Here is a 15,177-nt window from a genome sequence, read left to right on the forward strand (position 1 = left end):
GGGTGGGGGAGGTGGCGGACCCAAAGGACAGTGATTTGTAGGTGAGGGTTCAACAAAGGATGCAAGATTATTTGGGAGAAACCAAAGGTGTAGAGCAGGTTTCAACAGGGAGCGTGGCAAGTTGCATCGGCCTCGACACAGATGCCAAACCGGGCGTGGTGGTCGCGGCGTGTTGGGCAAGCACGGCGCCGCGCGCGTGTCGCTGTCCTGGGCGCTTCCTACCCTGTGGCGGCCACTGCTGCGCCCCCGCACGTCCCTTAGACCTCGTGCGACGCCCTCTGCTGCCACAACCTGGGCCATTAATACCATGAGCCTCCCCGTTGAAGCCATTGTCCCCAGCCCACCCGACCCAGCGGCCCCTTGCAACCTGGGAGGTTGGGAGGGGAGGGGTCTCACCCGACGGCCACGTCCGAGAGCGTCCGCCGGGTGTCGCAGTGCCACACGCGCACGGGGCCGGGCCTGTCGTGGCTGGGGGCGTGCAGGCCGATGAGCATCACCTTGTCAGCCTGGGGGGGGGGGTTGGGGGGGTTACATGATTTGAGGATATCTCATCGGTGGAAATGGCGGGCATGTCGATGTGTGCGTTGGGTGTGTGCGTGGCGGGGGGAGGCGATTAGTGTGGGGCCTTGCTGGAGTTTGTGCATGCACGCGCGCACATGCGTGCCTCATCACGCGTGTGCGGGCATGTGTGCGTGTGCGCACTGCGCATGTGCGTGTGCGGGTCCTCGGGTAGCGCCATGCAGGTGGTTGCAAGCGCACACCCCTGCAAGAAACGGTATTGACATTAAAACGATGATCATGCGATTTCGCTCGCAGTTGCGGACCCACCCTCGCGTCCCATGCGAGCGCCGACACCGCGGTGCCGCACGACAAGCTCGCGTGTCGCGCCGCGTTGGCGCCTGCGCCGGCCTCCGGCGCCGACCAGATTGATACCAGCCCCTCGCGGCCTCCTGCCGCCACGTTATCGCCGCGCGGCGACCAAGCCAGGCAGCTCACGCCCCCCACCAACGGGCTGTGGTGCGTCGCCGCCGCGGTTGCACCCGCGCCGGCGCGCGGCAGCAGCGCCTGCGGCAGCGGCGCCGGGGGCGGCGCCGCGGCCGCCGCTGCGGCGAGGTCGCTGGGGCGGCGGGTGGGCCGCGGGGCGCCGGGGTTAAGGCGGGCGCTGCTGCTAGGGGATCGTCCAAGGCCGCCGCCGCCGCCGCCTGTGTTCGAGGCGGCTGCCTCCCAGAGCGGCCCCGCCGCGCGGGGCGACGTCGCCAACAGGCCCGCCAGCGCGCTGCCCGGTGAAGACCGCGGCGCAGGCGCCGGCCGCGGGGCCTGCTGCTGCTGCTGCTGCTGCTGCTGCTCGCCGCCCAGCCCGTCCGTGCTCGGCTGGGCGATCGCGGCCCCTGCATCCAGCGTGATGCTCGGCGCCCGCACGTGCCGGCCCCGCGCCCCGTCGCCGCCGCCACTGCCACTCGCCGAGCCGCCGCGGCGGCCGCCGCCGGGGGCGTCCGCTGCGGCCGCGGGCGCCTGCGCGTCCCGGGTGCCCTCAAATGCGGGGCCGTTGCTGCCCGGGACGAGCGGCCTCGACGGCACGTCCACCGGCCTGGAAGGCGGCGCCTGGGCGGGCGCCGCGGGGGCTGCAAACGCAAACTGCGCAGCTGCCTGGTGGTCAGTGTCGCCGCCGGTTCGCTGCTGCTGCTGCTGCTGCTGCTGCTGCTGCTGCTGCTGCTGCTGCTGTTGCTGCTGCTGCGCTGATATCGCCGCTGCCGCCGCCGCCGCCTCCTGCTCGCGCTCGCGCCGCCACCGCGCCGCCTCCGCCAGCTGCGTGCGCGCCGCCGCCAGCTCAGCCGCGAGCGCGTCGGCGCGCTGCTGCAGCGCCAGCCGTGCCGCCCGGTCAGCGTCGAAGCGCAGCAGCGCGGGGAGCGGCGCGCAGCGCAAAACCTCCGACAGGAAGTTTCGGAGGCTCTGGGCCAGGGTGGCCATCCACTCGGGCGTGAAGTACACCTGATCGAATTTTGAATTGGGGGGGCGCGATTGCTAAGCAATCGTGGTCGATGGTCAGTTGTCGGTTATTCGCGGGGGTTGCTTCGTCCCGCAAGGCAGGAGCCCCTGTCCTGGCCTCTGCCGCGCCTTCAACCCGAAATCCTGGAGACTACAGGGCGCCATCAGCCCGGTGAGCCAGGCGATGCGGAACAGCTCGGTGCGCATGCGACACCTGGAAGGCAGGGTGCTTCTCAGGGGATGGCAGGTAGGCCAGGGCGAACCAGGGCGCCCACGCCTCCGCCTCGGGGCCGCGCATCAGGCCGGCCCCATACTCCTGGAAGAAATCAGACACCTGGGGTGAGCGGTGGGGGTGGGGCTTGTTGGCCATTTCGGAGTTAGGTTCCAGGGTTTGGGGGTTCGACTGAACCAGTGGCAGAGGGGCGCGCGTTTTAAGGGGGGTCAGTGTTTGATCAGGATGCGGAGGGGCTGCACCAACCCTCCTGAAGCCAAAGGGGTCGGGGGAGCGTTGGGAGCTTCGCGCTGCCGTGCACGTGCGGGAGGGCGGGTTCGACGAATGAATCGCGCGAGGGTGCCTGGCTGAGGCCCACCGCACACGATTTGAGGGTGTGGAAACCGCGCCAAAGCCAAAGCCGGAGCTGCCGCTCGCTGCGTCGCGGCTCGGCCCACTCTTGCTGCGCTGCGGGCGCGGCCAGCGCGCGATCGCCCCGTCTGGACGCACACACCCTGGCTGGCCCGCCCCGCACCTTGTCGGGGCGCCGCTGCCGCACCGCCGTGACCAGCAGCGCGCGCAGCAGCGCCGCCTCGACGCAGCGCACTGTCGCGTCGTGGCGCGCGTCAAGGCGCGAGTACAGCCTGTGTGTGTGGGCGGGGGGAGTCATGTTCCCCGTGGTTTGGCCAATTCTCCTGTGTGGGGGGCTCACTGGCGGCTGCTCAGCCGCAGGGGCCGATCCAACCCCGCCTGACACCGAGACCTCTGAGAAGCGCGCGGCCGCGGGGTCGCCCCACAACGCGCGATACAGAGCGAGCCGCGGCCACCAGGCCCGGCGCGCGCTGGCAGCGGCGGGTGCGTTGAAGCGCGCACAAGGCCGCTGTTCGAGCACAGCTGCCCGCTCTCGCAGATTTGTTCGCATGCAGCCGCAACTGCTGCATCCTTGTTTATGTGCGTTCTATGACCTCAGATCCCCCATCCCGTCTCGAGAGATCCTGGATCTCACGTGGTCTGCAGGAAGTCGAGCAGGTCGATCAGGCCGGCCGTGTCCAGTGAGGGCAGCAGCTGCCCAAACACGAGCCCCACCAGCGCCTCCGCCTGCAGCCCGCAGCCGCTGTCGGACGCCTGCGGAACGCGGTGTTGAGGGGGGGAAGCAGGGCCGGGGGACAGGCGCAGGAGGCGAAGGCGGAGGATGGGTGTGTTCGTTGGATGCTGCAGCAGCATGTGGGTGGGAAAAACGGGGTCTATAGCAGGCTTGCAGCGGCGATTCGGAGCGTCGCAGCCGGCAGCTGCCATCCCTGGAAGCAGTCGGCGCGATAGGGCGGGGCCTGCCCTGACGCCCGGATGCTGTTTGCCGACCACGGCGGAGGGAGGGGCGAGGCGCACCAGCTCTGCATTGAACGAAGCGAGGGCGCGCGTGAAGCCGCGGAAAGCGAGGTATTCCTTCACCAGGGTGTCCACGTACGGCAGCGCATCCATGGGGCTGCGTGCTGCCCCGCGGCGCTGCGCCCGCGGGGCGCAATAGCGACGGGCGTGCAGCGGCTTGGGGTGGGCGCGTGCAGCGTCGGACGCGCCGTCCCGCCTGTGCCGGAGCGACGCGTCGGCGGTGACTCGCTGCGCTTCAGTAAACAGTACGATCGTGTGTACCGACAATGATATTCGAGTTCTGCCGTAAGTCTTGTATACTCATAGAACTGATCTACGAGCTCATGTATGTCTTGATGATCACGTCTACAGAAGGTATCAAGCCACCTTGCGTGTGCCAATTTTGTAACAAGGCACTGAGCTAATCATCCACCGTTGCCTGGTCACAGGAATGAGTCAGCTGAGTCATCTCCGGCTGCTGGTGCCCTCACGAGCTCAAGCACGATCATCATACTGTGCATGCCCGGTGTGAGTGAGCTACCATACTCCACAAGTAAGAGTATGTGGGTAAGCAGCAGGCAGAATCCAGACTCTTCATCATGCCGCATGGCAACAGTAACCTCATGACCTGTGTTTGCTCATAACCTATGTTCAAACTAATGAGCATCACCAGCGGCAAAGGAAGCCGCGTGCTCCGCACAAGCACCACCATCCTGCTGGATGGCCCGCGCAGCCCGGTTGGCCAGCGCGTGGTCCCATGGGCGGGTTGCCCACCCTCCCAACTGCTGGCGGACGCCCGCCGTCGCCGCTGGGCCCTGGAGCTTGGCCTTGACCGCCGCGGTCGCGGTCGCGGCGTCCCTGCTGCTCTCCGACCGCATTGACCCACGCACAAGTGTAGCGCTGGTCAGCAAAAGTGACGGCTGATTTTACCCGCTGCTGCATGCCTGGGTTGCTCCATCCAACTGCTGCCGCAGTGCCGCCATGAATTACTGCTGAGGGCCCTGCACACTGTGCGGGCCATTTGCACGCATAAGCAGCTGCTCCACCTCCGCTGCCACGGCAGCAGCTGCCGCGCCATCTGGCCGCCGCCGCTGCGCTTTGCACGCACAACCTGGTGGATTTCAGACCCCACTGCCAGCGAGTCCGCTGTGCGTGTCGAGCAGCAAACAGCAGCAGCACGCACCATCCGCAACGCCGCCAACGATCAGGCCTAGGTATAGCCGGGCATGCGCCAGCTCTGCAGCCAGTGCTGAGGCATCCAGGCCGCGGCCCTGAGCAGCCGACGCGTCTGAGCGCCATGCGGCGGCCTAGCGCTGCTGCACTCTCAAAAGTGCTGTGCCATAATGGATGCCACACATGAACCCAACAACCGAGAAGGGCAATTGTGGGAAGCGCGCTTTAAAACCTTGCTTGGAGGCCATTGGGAGGCAGCAAGGCTGCTTGGCGCGCGGGCCACCAGCAGGGCGTGCCTGGCAGCGTAAGCCCAGCCGAGGTGTATGAAAGGGGGCGAGACACACAAATTGGCAGCCCCTCAGTGGTCCCCTGCAGCAGTTTGCAGCAGCAGCAGCAGCGGCGGCGGCGGCGGCGGCGGCGGCGCAAGCACACGCAGGCCCCCAAGAGAAAGTGGCATCCCGCTAAAGCACCGGCATTGAGTGGCAGAGATATTGTAAAAAGCTGGCTGCAAAAGCTTTGGTGCAGAGCAGCTGAGGGGCGGCTGGGTCACAGCAGTGCCTGGGTTCAGAGCTGGAGTGAACAACTAACAGCAGTGCAGTCTATTGCTTCTTAGGCGAGTGTGGCAGCAATGTTTTTGCAGCGCCCCTCCCCCGCCAGGATGCAGGGTATGCCAAGCAGTCTGTCCCACTAGCCTGACAGGTGGCCTAAACCTGCCCATCTTCCATTACCATACCGTAGCTGCTGTTGACTAAACGTTTGTCGGTGTGTTTCCCTGCGCTGTTGAATTTGCTAGTGGTGGAAGCTCATCCGCATTGTTTGTTTTTGCGGAATAAACCACAATACTGGCTATACACAAACGCACGCACCCCACATACGCAAAGCTGCCCAGCTCGCGTCGCGTCGCATGCAGCGCCTTTGGTGATCGCGACCTACGCGTTCGTTTATTCAACTTGCATTTACACGGAGCATAACCGAAGCGCACAGAAGTCAGTGCGCACGCCAGGCAAGGCCTCTGGTTGGCACACAAACAGGTGCGACATGCCGTAAACTTTTTATGAACGCTTCTGGTTGTTGGTCCAATCAAATGAATCTGATTCTGCGCAGGTGACGTAGGATGGCGCTCCGGCGCTTGACTACCGAGGTTGTCGACGCGGTGCGCAAGGCTCCCCGGCTGGAGGAGAGGGCCATGCTTATGAAAGAACTTGAGGGATATGTTACTTGGGGGCCAGCAATGGCCATTGCAATCGCAGCAGCAGCCGGCGCTGTTTATGTCGAGCGCTCCCAACTGAACACTGTCAAGGTGCGTTGAACTGGGTGCGATTGGAAACCTGGATGACTGGAGTGGGATGCACCATGCGAACGGACCCAGCGATGCGTGCAACCAGACAAATCTAAGCAACCAACGCGCAGCGTGCTACAACGAACGCGCCCAATGAAACGGCCCAACTCCAAACCAGTGCTGCAACTGCTCCAACCTTGCGCGTGGAGCTTGCAGCGAGCTGCAACTCAACCCAGCCCACACGAGATCCCCCATTCCAACTCATGCCAATGCGGCCTGCAGGAGATGATGATATCGGAGATGCAGTGTTTGGAGGTCAAGCTCGCGGCTGCGGAGAAGACGCTCAGCAAGGACATTGAGATACTGAAGCGTGATGTGCAGGAACTGAAGGGTGGTGTGAAGGCAATTCTCAAGAACCTCGACGCCAAGGGCAAGTGAAATCTTAAAACAGTGGCAGCATGCGGGCCCCTATGCCAGCTCAGCTGGCTTAGGGGCCTTGCAGCGTCTGTGCATGGCAAACTGAGAGGCGGCGCGCCGCCGCTTGGTTCAGCGACGGGCAGTGGGACGGGCGGGCTGCGCTGCCGGGGCCGATCAGGCTGGAGTGGGTGGGTGCAGGCGCCCACGCGCAGCGCTTGTCTGCGCTCCGCGGCCTGGCCTTGCTGAGCGTCCGCTTGTGCCCCACGCGGCGAGTAGCCCCGTTTTGGGGCACTGCTTTCTGCCGTCACCGCCGCCATGTGCCTGACCCCTCGGAGCGACGCTGGCGCCGGTTGATACCCTTGATGTCCGGGTAGGCGTGCGCATGCAGCCCCCAGGCGGTGCCGCTGCAGCGCTTGAGCTTCTCCGGGAGCCCGCTTGGCGGCGCGACCGTCGACACGCATGCTGCTCTCTCTCCGAGCTCGCTTAAGGCTCTGCATGTGCGACGTTTCAAGGATGCTTGAGGGATGCTGCCTCTCTTCCTCGGCTCTAGGGCGCGCGGTGGCATGAAGGCTTGCTTTCTCGCATATGCATTGGCTGTTTTAAAGACGGATTTTGAGCGGGCAGGCGTCGTGGTCACCATTGATGACCGCTAGATGCACTGCTGATGCACCGCTGAAATTGCAACAGTTGCAACTGCCGTTGGGCAACACTGTCGTGTACAGCTGACGCCAGCAGCAGGAGCGTACAGTAGCCTCTTGGCGGCGGCAGCCGGTTTCAGTGACTCGGTCAACCTGATCGGTTGTTTGCGCCCGCCTGTAGGCCGCAAACCCAAAAATCCTGCGATTGCTGCAGACTGGAGGCCCTGCGCAGAACCCCGTCCTTCAGGCATGCTCCATCATTTTCACGTCATCCTCCATGGCACCCATCCCAGTGGCACTCTCAAGAGAACTGAGAGCTCACTGCATGACCTGCGTTCACAGCTGTTGCAAGCCCTCCAATCCCCACCACCCAAGCGCCCCTGCATGCCAGCCACCGCCTGAGCCCTTCTGCCCGTGCTGAGCACAAGAACCTGCCACGCCGCCCCCAAGGTAGCGTCACCGCGTCCGGCAAAGTCAATCGCCCAGCATGCGCCTGGCTGCATTCACCCAGTTTCTCGCCACAATGCCACTTCCAGGAAGGCAACGCTGCGCGCTGAGGACACCCCCGCAGCACGCAGGCCGTCAGCATCTGCCTGTGCGCCACGCTGCTCAAGCGCTAGGCGCTCTGCATGGGCTCACGCAGAAGCAGCATAATGTGCAAGCAGGGTCTAGTATGCTACCGTACTGCACAAGCCATGCGGCGGGTCGTATGGCACGCAGAAGCCAGGGCCTTGACCGCGCCTGGCGCAATGTTTCACCCCACGCAACCTGTTTGCGCCTCCAGCCGGTCCCCGCGCGCCCCGCCTCGCGCGTTACCTTATGCCCCCCCCCTCACGGTCAAACACATTGCAAGGTACTGATGTTGGGACAATTCGCTGCCTCGCATGCCTCTGCCTGCTCGAGCGCCTTCGGTCACTCTCAGAAGCATCAGCAGCCAAAACCAGCAGCGTGACTCAGCCTCAGATTGCACAACACCAGAGCGCAACACGGCACCTGCTTTCCGTAACACACAACTACAACAACACATCCAGCACACAGGCATGCAGATCCCAAACCTGCCGTCTGCCCTGCCAAAAAGACACACAAGCCAGCACATGCTCAGAATAGGCGGCGTCAGTTGCGGCATACACCACACCGCCTGACGCAGCCCCGAAGCTGTCAGACGTTTGACAAAGCACCACGGCGACAGCCCTGGGCAGCCACAGTGCGATGGCTGCCGCGCCGCGCCCTCATTCAGACTCGCTGCCGCCGCCGCTGTCGCTGCCGCCGCCGTCCTCATCCGAGCTGGAGTGTGCCTCCTCCTCCTCCTCCTCCTCATCGCTGCCGCTGCCGCCGCCCTCCTCCTCCGCCCCCTCCTCCTCACTGCCGCCCTCCTGCTGCTCCTCCTCACTCCCCTCCTCCTCCTCCTCCTCCTCCTCCTCCTCCTCGTCGCTGCTGCTGTCGCCGCCGCCTTCTCCCGGCACCGGCAGCTCGTCCAACCAGGCCGCCTTGAGCAGCGCCGCGTTCGCGGCCGCCTGCTTGACCCCTGTGTGGCGCGAGGCGCGAGCGGGCGAACGCGCGCGTACGGGCAGGATGCTGTGTGTGGGAACACGACCTGGGCGGCCGTAGCTGCAACAGGGTGTGAGTATCGTGCAGCACTGCGGGGCCGTGGCGCTCACTGGGTGCTCGCCTGGACATGCGACACGTCCACTGCCACTTCCCTGCCCACACCAACGCGCATGCAAGCGCCCCCCTGGACCAGCCTCCCCAACCCTCCAGCAGGCGGACACCCACTGTTGAACCCAGGGTACTTGTCCCGCCGCTGCCAGCCGCGTATCAGCGCGCGCGAGAGGTTGGCCGCCGGCTCCCAGCCGCCCTTGTTGTCACCCAGGTCACCCGTGTCCAGCTCGTAACCCTGGTGACGCCGAGGCGCCGGGGACAGAACATTCGATCAGCGAGGGCGCTCACACCAGCTCACGCTGCCAACCAAGCGGCTGCCGCCTAATACCATTGCAGCCTATCAACCCGCACTTGCCTACAAGCGTGTGTGTGTATGTGTGTGTGTGTGTGTCGGGGGGATGGATTGTGCAGAAGCAGGCATACAGCCTGTGGGCTCTTTGCGTGCATGGGATGGGTGTGTGTGGCTGGCTCCTGGCCCGTGGCTCCTGTCCCCTCACCTTCCATTTTATGAGGTACAGCGTGTGCTGCCCGGCCGTGGCCTCGTCCAGGACGGCCTCCACCTCAAACTCCGCCTCGGGATCAGGGTCCTCGTCAGCATACTGAGGGGGGGGGGAGGGGACAAAGAGCGTAAATGTGTGCTTCGTGTGTATTTGTGTGAGTCGTGTGTGTGTGTGTGTGTGTGTGTGTGTGTGTGTGTGTGTGTGTGTGCGTGTGCGCACGCGTGCGTGTCTGATTGTGCTTGTGTATTTTGGTGGCGCTCCTGGGCGCGGGGCGCAGCGAGAACACGTGTGCAGGCCGCCAACGCTGCCCCGACCCTCCGCAGCGCCACAGCCACCACGCCCCCCTCCCCTTCGCTTCGGGCCCTACCCCCCGGGTCTCCCCCCCTTCGGGGACACACCTGGCTAATGAGGAGGTCCCCCTGGCGGTATGCAGAGGACGGGGGGTACACGCGCCCTGGGGGTGGCGGGCAGAGGAGAGGGGGAAGAACGGCAGGCTCAGTCACGCGTACAAGTTGGCGGCGGGTATGGCGGCACAGCCTCTTGTCGCGTGTGTGTGAGGGGGCGGCGGGGGCGGTGGATCTGAAGGCCGAGCGGCAGCGCGGGCGCGCCGCGGCGCTGGTCGGCTGAGAGCGGCCGGCTGCATGCACAGGGCTCCGCCTAGGGGCGGGGGCAAGCGGCGGAGGGGCCTCAGGGCGTCGCACGCAGCTCCGCTGCCGTCTCGGACGGCTGAGCAGCGGCCCCAGTCTCCCTGATGCCCCCCGCCCCTCACCTGTGATCCCGACATACTTTCCCTGGGGCCGCTCCGCCGCCCGCCCCGCCTTGCCCCTGCCCTTCGCATCCGCCGCCGCCGCCTGCTGCTTGGCCGGCACCTTGGCCGCCGGCGCCCGCTGCTTGGCCGGTTGCTTGGCGGCCGCCGGGGCCGCGCTGCCGCTAGCGCCCCGCGTGGCGCGGGCCGGGACGGACGGCCCCGCCTCCGCCGCGCCGCCGCCGCTTCTGGTAGGCGTCCGCTGCGGCAGCTTCTGCTCGCGCGGCGTCTGCTTGGCAGCCGCCGCCGCCGCTGCTGCTTTGCCCTTTGGCGTCGCAGGCGCCGCTGTCGCCAAAGCTTTTCCTTTCGGCGTCGCAGGCGCCGCCGCAGCCGGCGCCGCCGCCGCCTTGGCAGGCTGCCTCCCGTCGGCCGCTGCAGCCTTGCCCTTCGCAGCCGCGCCGGCCCCCTTGCCTGCCGGCCCCGCGGACCCCTTCTCCTTGGCCGCGGCCGCCCCCTTGTCCTTCTGCCCCTTCGCCACTCCAGCCGTCGCAGCCGCCGCCGCTGCTGAGCCACCTGCAGCGCCCCTAGCCTTCTTTTTCGGCCGCTCCGAGGGGCCCTCGTCGTCGCTGTCGGCGATCTCCTCCTCATCATCATATACAGGCTCCGAGCCCTTTGTGTATATCGCCATCGACGCGCTGATCACCCGCCCCCCTGGCCCCGCCCGCCCCCGCCCTCGCCCGCCGCGCCCCGCCGCCGGCGCCTCCTCGCCTTCCAGCGGCCGCTCCCGCGCGCGCGCCGCGCGGCGCGAGGCCGCGAGCTCGGCGGCGCGGAGTCTCTTGCTGCTCTGGACCGCCGCGTCTATGCGCTGCCGCGCCGCCTCGGCCGCGGCCTCGCACTCGCGCTGGCGCTCCGGCGGCAGCGGCTGCCAGTTGTTCTGCGCGGAGGCGAGGCGGAGCAGGTGGCCCATGGGGGAAGCAGTTGCGTGCGGGCCCCTTTGCGGACACGATGGCAGGGTGTCGTGTACCACGCTCATACGTGTGCTGCCTCACAAGCGGATGCGGTCGGTCCCGAGGTCAAATATCACAAAGTTTGCGGCTCATGCCTGGCTACCCTGCCTGGCTCAAGGATGGCTCTCTCAGTGCTGACCTGGCACACACACAGACACACAAAACACACACACACACACACCACATACACAACACACATTTCCACACACACCCTTTCTCCCACACACCCCCTCTTCGCACAAACACGCACACACCACAGCCCCCACCTCCTGCAGCGGCAGCACCAGGTGCCTCAAGCCCCCGGGCAGCTTGGGATGGTCCACGAATCTGTCCTGTAGCATGCCCTCAACCTCGCGCCACCTCAGCGCCTCCTGCGCGCTGTCCATGTACTTATCGGGGTACAGCCATGACCCGTCCGGCTGGAGCCACGCGGCCTGCGGGCCTCAGCGCGCGGTTTGCGGCGAAAGGTCGCGGGGCCAGCGGCCGCGCGGGGACGCGTTTGGCTGGCGCCGGAAAAGGCAGGCGCCGGCATGGGCTACGGGCGCCGACGCGTGCGGCGCAAGTGTGGCCGTGCCGCACCGCCGAGGGCCCCCCCTCCCTCCTCACCGTGTAGCGGTCGAAGTCGCTGTGCTGGTTTGGGTCCCATGTGGCGACGGATTGCAGCTGTGGGTGTGTATTGGTGTGGGCGTACGTTTGTTTGTGTGTATGTGTGTGTGTGTGTGTGTGTGTGTGTGTGTGTGCGCGTGTGTTCATCCACGGGTGTGTGTGTGCGTGCGTGCATGTGTGAGTATATTTGTGGGTGTGTTCGAAGTGTGAGTGAGTGTGCGTGCGTGCGTGCGTGCGTGTATACGTGCGTGCGCGCGCGTGCTTGTGTGCGAGCACGCACGCGCACTGTTTGTTGCACGGAAGTCAGGCGCGTGGGTGGGGAGACGGCAAGGGTTTGCACAGGACTGGTGGGCACAGACAATCCGAGCGGCCGGGTCACACCGCCAGCGTCACGCGCAGATTTCGCCTTGCCCGCCTCCCCCAACCTTGCCCACCCCGGCAGGGCAAACCCCGCGCCGCCGCTGCGCCACTGCCGGTGTTTGGCGAACCCCCCCTGTCGGACGCCGCTCACGCTGTGCAGGATTACACCGACGCGCTCCTGGCCGTCAACCCTCTGCCGCAGCTCGCGCCCGGTGTACACGTGCTTCCATTTCTCCCACGCCGGCCCTGGCGCGTCGGGGGCGGCGGCGCCGGCACCAGCCGAGGGCAAGCACGGGCAAAGGGCGGGTGTCGAGCGGTGGTAAGCAACGCATACGCGCTCATATCAGGAGACGAGGCCGCACTTCTAGACATGCAAAATCTGAGGGCAGACGCCCACAGCCATCCTGCAAATGTCTGCGTGCCGCGGCATGCTGTGTTGATGTTGTCCGTGCGGTTGCGCTCACCCTTTTCCACAGGCGCGGACGCGGTAGCCCTGCCCGCCGCCGCCTTCCTGGTAGGCGTTCGAGCGCTCATTTCCCTTCTCGAGATGTCAGCGCGTTCCCCAGGTTGACAACGAGTGATCTAATTTGAACTTCGTGCTCGACGACGCGAAACGCGTGGTAAGCTGTGTCGCTTGATATTCAATGCCAGCTAAAACATCGATTGCAGGTGGAGGGCCGTCACGCAGCGGCTGAAGTGTGTCGATGCGCAACGGACGCGCAGGAGGCTCGAACCACCTGCTCGAAGCTTTTGTGGCCCTGCGGATTCAAAATTTGCGCAGCTTGTGATATTCAAGCTCAAAATGCCACGCGGTAGGCGCGCTTTGTCGCGTAGCGCACCTCAGTACCTGAACATTTCTTGAGACAGGGTGCAGTGACGGCAATTCTAAGATGAAAGAGGACCAGCGGTCAACCGGCCCATTGGTGAGGCTCGCCGCCCTCGGCTAGGACGTGTCAAGTAAATCTAGTACAACAGCGTCGGCCAGAGGTCGGCGAACCCTGCGCGGTGTGCCCGCCCTGCGCCAACAGGAAAGCAGCGTCGGCCAAAGCGCGGTCGGCTGCACACACCGCTCGGCTGCGCGTGGGAGCGACCGCCCCCTCATCCAGACAGTAACCGGTTCCTGCTTTGCAACACGAGCAGAGTTGAGCGGCGTCGGTCGGATGACGGAGGGGCGCCCGGCCACCATTCCTGCCACGGCCCAGCCTGCTGAGCCTGTGACGTCGATCGTGTTGCACCCTGGGTTTTACAGATATCGCAAGACAGATACCGAGCAATCACATATGGCGCGCGAGGCATGCGGGCGCCTCTTGGCGCGTCGGGACCGCCTCAGAGGGTGTGAATGCAGCTCAAGTTCTTCGGGGGGGACAGCCGCTGGCGCCCAGAATCATGCAGAGCGGTGTCGCCCGCCCGCGCAAACGCGCAGGGGTCTTGCACACGCCATGCCGCAAAAAGTTCGAGTGTCGTGCAAAGCTTTGGGGGTTGCCGACTGGCTTCGAGCAACCCTGGACATGCGCCCCGCACACCTGTTGTCGCGCGTGGCTTGAAGCCGCAGCGACCGAAACCCCCAGAAACTCCGCCCCAGAAACTCGATCTTGATACATGGTTGGTGCGACGTCGCGTCTGTTCCCCCACCCATCCCTAGGCCCGCGCGGCAGCCACGGGCTTGGCTTGGAAAACGCAGCCGCCGCCGGCACACCAGTCAGCAGGTGCGGCCAGCCGCGCCGCAGTCGTAGTTTTGGGCCAAAAAAAACCCAGAGCCGCGGTGCATGTTGACTCAGGAATCTTGCGCTTTGCCGGAGGGCCCCGCGGCCCGGCCCCAGAAAACATCACGAATGAGCTGGGCGATGCGTGGAGATCGCAAGAAAGGGGAAGTGCCAAGTCCGCAGCGGCGCCGGGGCACGGCAAGTGGCTGTGCGTGTGGTCGGCACAGTGTGCGCCTGGGGCAATGACTATGAGCATGCTAGCATGCTTAAGGACGACAAAAAGGGCAAGCAGGCGGCCCGCTCAACAAAGCCGCCTCGGCCTGCCCTCCGGTGCGCACAAAAAAATTGCCCCCCTTCCCCCCCAAAAACCCCAAACGAAACACAGCCGTGCCTGCAGCACGAGCTGGCAGCCATCTCCGCCCAGAGCCCGCCTGCGCTGGGCCGGCCCCGCGCCCCGCATGATCCCTCAGCTATGCAGGGGAGCGCGGCGCCGCCCCAAGACACACGCGAGCTACGATCCTCCCCTCATCGCCCGCTCATGCCGCCGCGGCGTCCTTGCCGCCGCCGCTGGCGGCGCCGCCCCTGCTGCCGCCGCCGTTCGCCGCGGGGCGCGACTGCGCGGCCACCAGGCGCGCGTAGCCGCCGTTGGGCAGAGCCATGAGCTCGTCGTGCGTGCCCTGCTCCAGGATGACCCCGCGGAACACAACAGCGATGACCTGGCGGCGGTTAGGCGGTTGGGAGGCGGTTGAAGAAACAGTTGGTGGCGGTTGGAGGTCGGCATGAGCTTGATTGCGGGCGCGGGTATCAGCGCCTTGCTGAATGGGGCTTAGGAGGAGCTGCAGGGGTTCTCTCAATGAACACAGGTCCTACGAAAAACGCGGCAGCCCTGGACACATATGCAAGTGCGTATGCAGCAGAAGCGCGGGCATCGGCAGTGGACGCGGCGCGCGGTAGAGCACTTTGGCCGTAGCGTGCGCGCGCTCACGTCTGCGTTGCGGATGGTGGAGAGCCTGCGTTTGGGTGGGGCACGGCGGAAGGGAGGCAAGGACGCGAGGGGCGGACGCGTCAGCACGCCGGCTGTGCATGTGCGTTCTCAACGCGAGCTGCGCAGGCGCGATGGCCCCCAGGCGGCACCGAGCGGCGGGAGAGGGCGCGGGCCGCCTGCGCGCAACCCCGCAGCGGGCGCTTGCGCAAGCGAAAGCAGCCCTGTCCTGTCCAAGCTCGGCGGGGGTAAACACAAGAACTTTAGTGCACTCCACCTGTGTGCGACGACGACTGTGGTGCGTCCCACGCTGATGCGGTCGAGTGCGTCCTGCACCGCCCTCTCACTGGCAGAGTCCAGGGCGCTGGTGGCCTGGGGGGGGGGTGGAGGGTGGGGGGCTGAGTAGCGAGGCGCTTGTGTTTATTGGGCAGGTTGCAACTGTGATTTGCGTGTGTGCGCGTGCGTGCGCGCAAGCATGCCCACGCGTGTGCGTGCATTTGTGTGTGTGTGTATATGTGTATATGTGTATATGTGTATGTGTGTGTG

The 15,177-nt window shown here is 65.7% G+C and overlaps 4 protein-coding genes across 4 annotated transcripts in view; 1 reads left to right on the forward strand and 3 right to left on the reverse strand.

The window, feature by feature from the left end:
* Nucleotides 1–3,676, reverse strand: part of MNEG_4548 (WD repeat-containing protein 91) — a gene marked incomplete at both ends in the record, with an annotated part of 5,237 nt that extends 1,561 nt beyond the window's left edge. Inside the window, 6 exons of the mRNA XM_014046974.1 lie at nucleotides 397–506; nucleotides 829–1,989; nucleotides 2,201–2,320; nucleotides 2,733–2,841; nucleotides 3,204–3,322; nucleotides 3,584–3,676. Coding sequence (XP_013902428.1) covers nucleotides 397–506; nucleotides 829–1,989; nucleotides 2,201–2,320; nucleotides 2,733–2,841; nucleotides 3,204–3,322; nucleotides 3,584–3,676 — 1,712 coding nt within the window. The remainder of the gene's footprint in view (nucleotides 1–396; nucleotides 507–828; nucleotides 1,990–2,200; nucleotides 2,321–2,732; nucleotides 2,842–3,203; nucleotides 3,323–3,583) is intronic.
* Nucleotides 3,677–5,966: 2,290 nt separating this feature from the next.
* On the forward strand, nucleotides 5,967–6,452 carry MNEG_4549 (hypothetical protein; the record flags this gene model as incomplete). The annotated part of the gene is made up of 2 exons (XM_014046975.1): nucleotides 5,967–6,035; nucleotides 6,297–6,452. 2 exons carry the CDS (start codon nucleotides 5,967–5,969, stop codon nucleotides 6,450–6,452), a joined length of 225 nt encoding a protein of 74 aa, XP_013902429.1.
* A 1,846-nt stretch (nucleotides 6,453–8,298) lies between these two features.
* Nucleotides 8,299–10,940, reverse strand: MNEG_4550 (hypothetical protein; the record flags this gene model as incomplete). The annotated part of the gene is made up of 5 exons (XM_014046976.1): nucleotides 8,299–8,594; nucleotides 8,843–8,963; nucleotides 9,226–9,327; nucleotides 9,627–9,682; nucleotides 9,998–10,940. The coding sequence occupies 5 exons, from the start codon at nucleotides 10,938–10,940 to the stop codon at nucleotides 8,299–8,301; spliced, it is 1,518 nt and encodes a 505-aa protein (XP_013902430.1).
* Nucleotides 10,941–14,185: 3,245 nt separating this feature from the next.
* The window catches only part of MNEG_4551 (multidrug/pheromone exporter, MDR family, ABC transporter family), a gene marked incomplete at both ends in the record, with an annotated part of 2,547 nt that continues 1,555 nt past the window's right edge, over nucleotides 14,186–15,177 (reverse strand). Inside the window, 3 exons of the mRNA XM_014046977.1 lie at nucleotides 14,186–14,365; nucleotides 14,635–14,659; nucleotides 14,909–15,003. Coding sequence (XP_013902431.1) covers nucleotides 14,186–14,365; nucleotides 14,635–14,659; nucleotides 14,909–15,003 — 300 coding nt within the window. The remainder of the gene's footprint in view (nucleotides 14,366–14,634; nucleotides 14,660–14,908; nucleotides 15,004–15,177) is intronic.

Source organism: Monoraphidium neglectum (assembly GCF_000611645.1).
Source record: "Monoraphidium neglectum strain SAG 48.87 unplaced genomic scaffold scaffold00637, whole genome shotgun sequence".
Lineage (NCBI taxonomy): Eukaryota > Viridiplantae > Chlorophyta > Chlorophyceae > Sphaeropleales > Selenastraceae > Monoraphidium > Monoraphidium neglectum.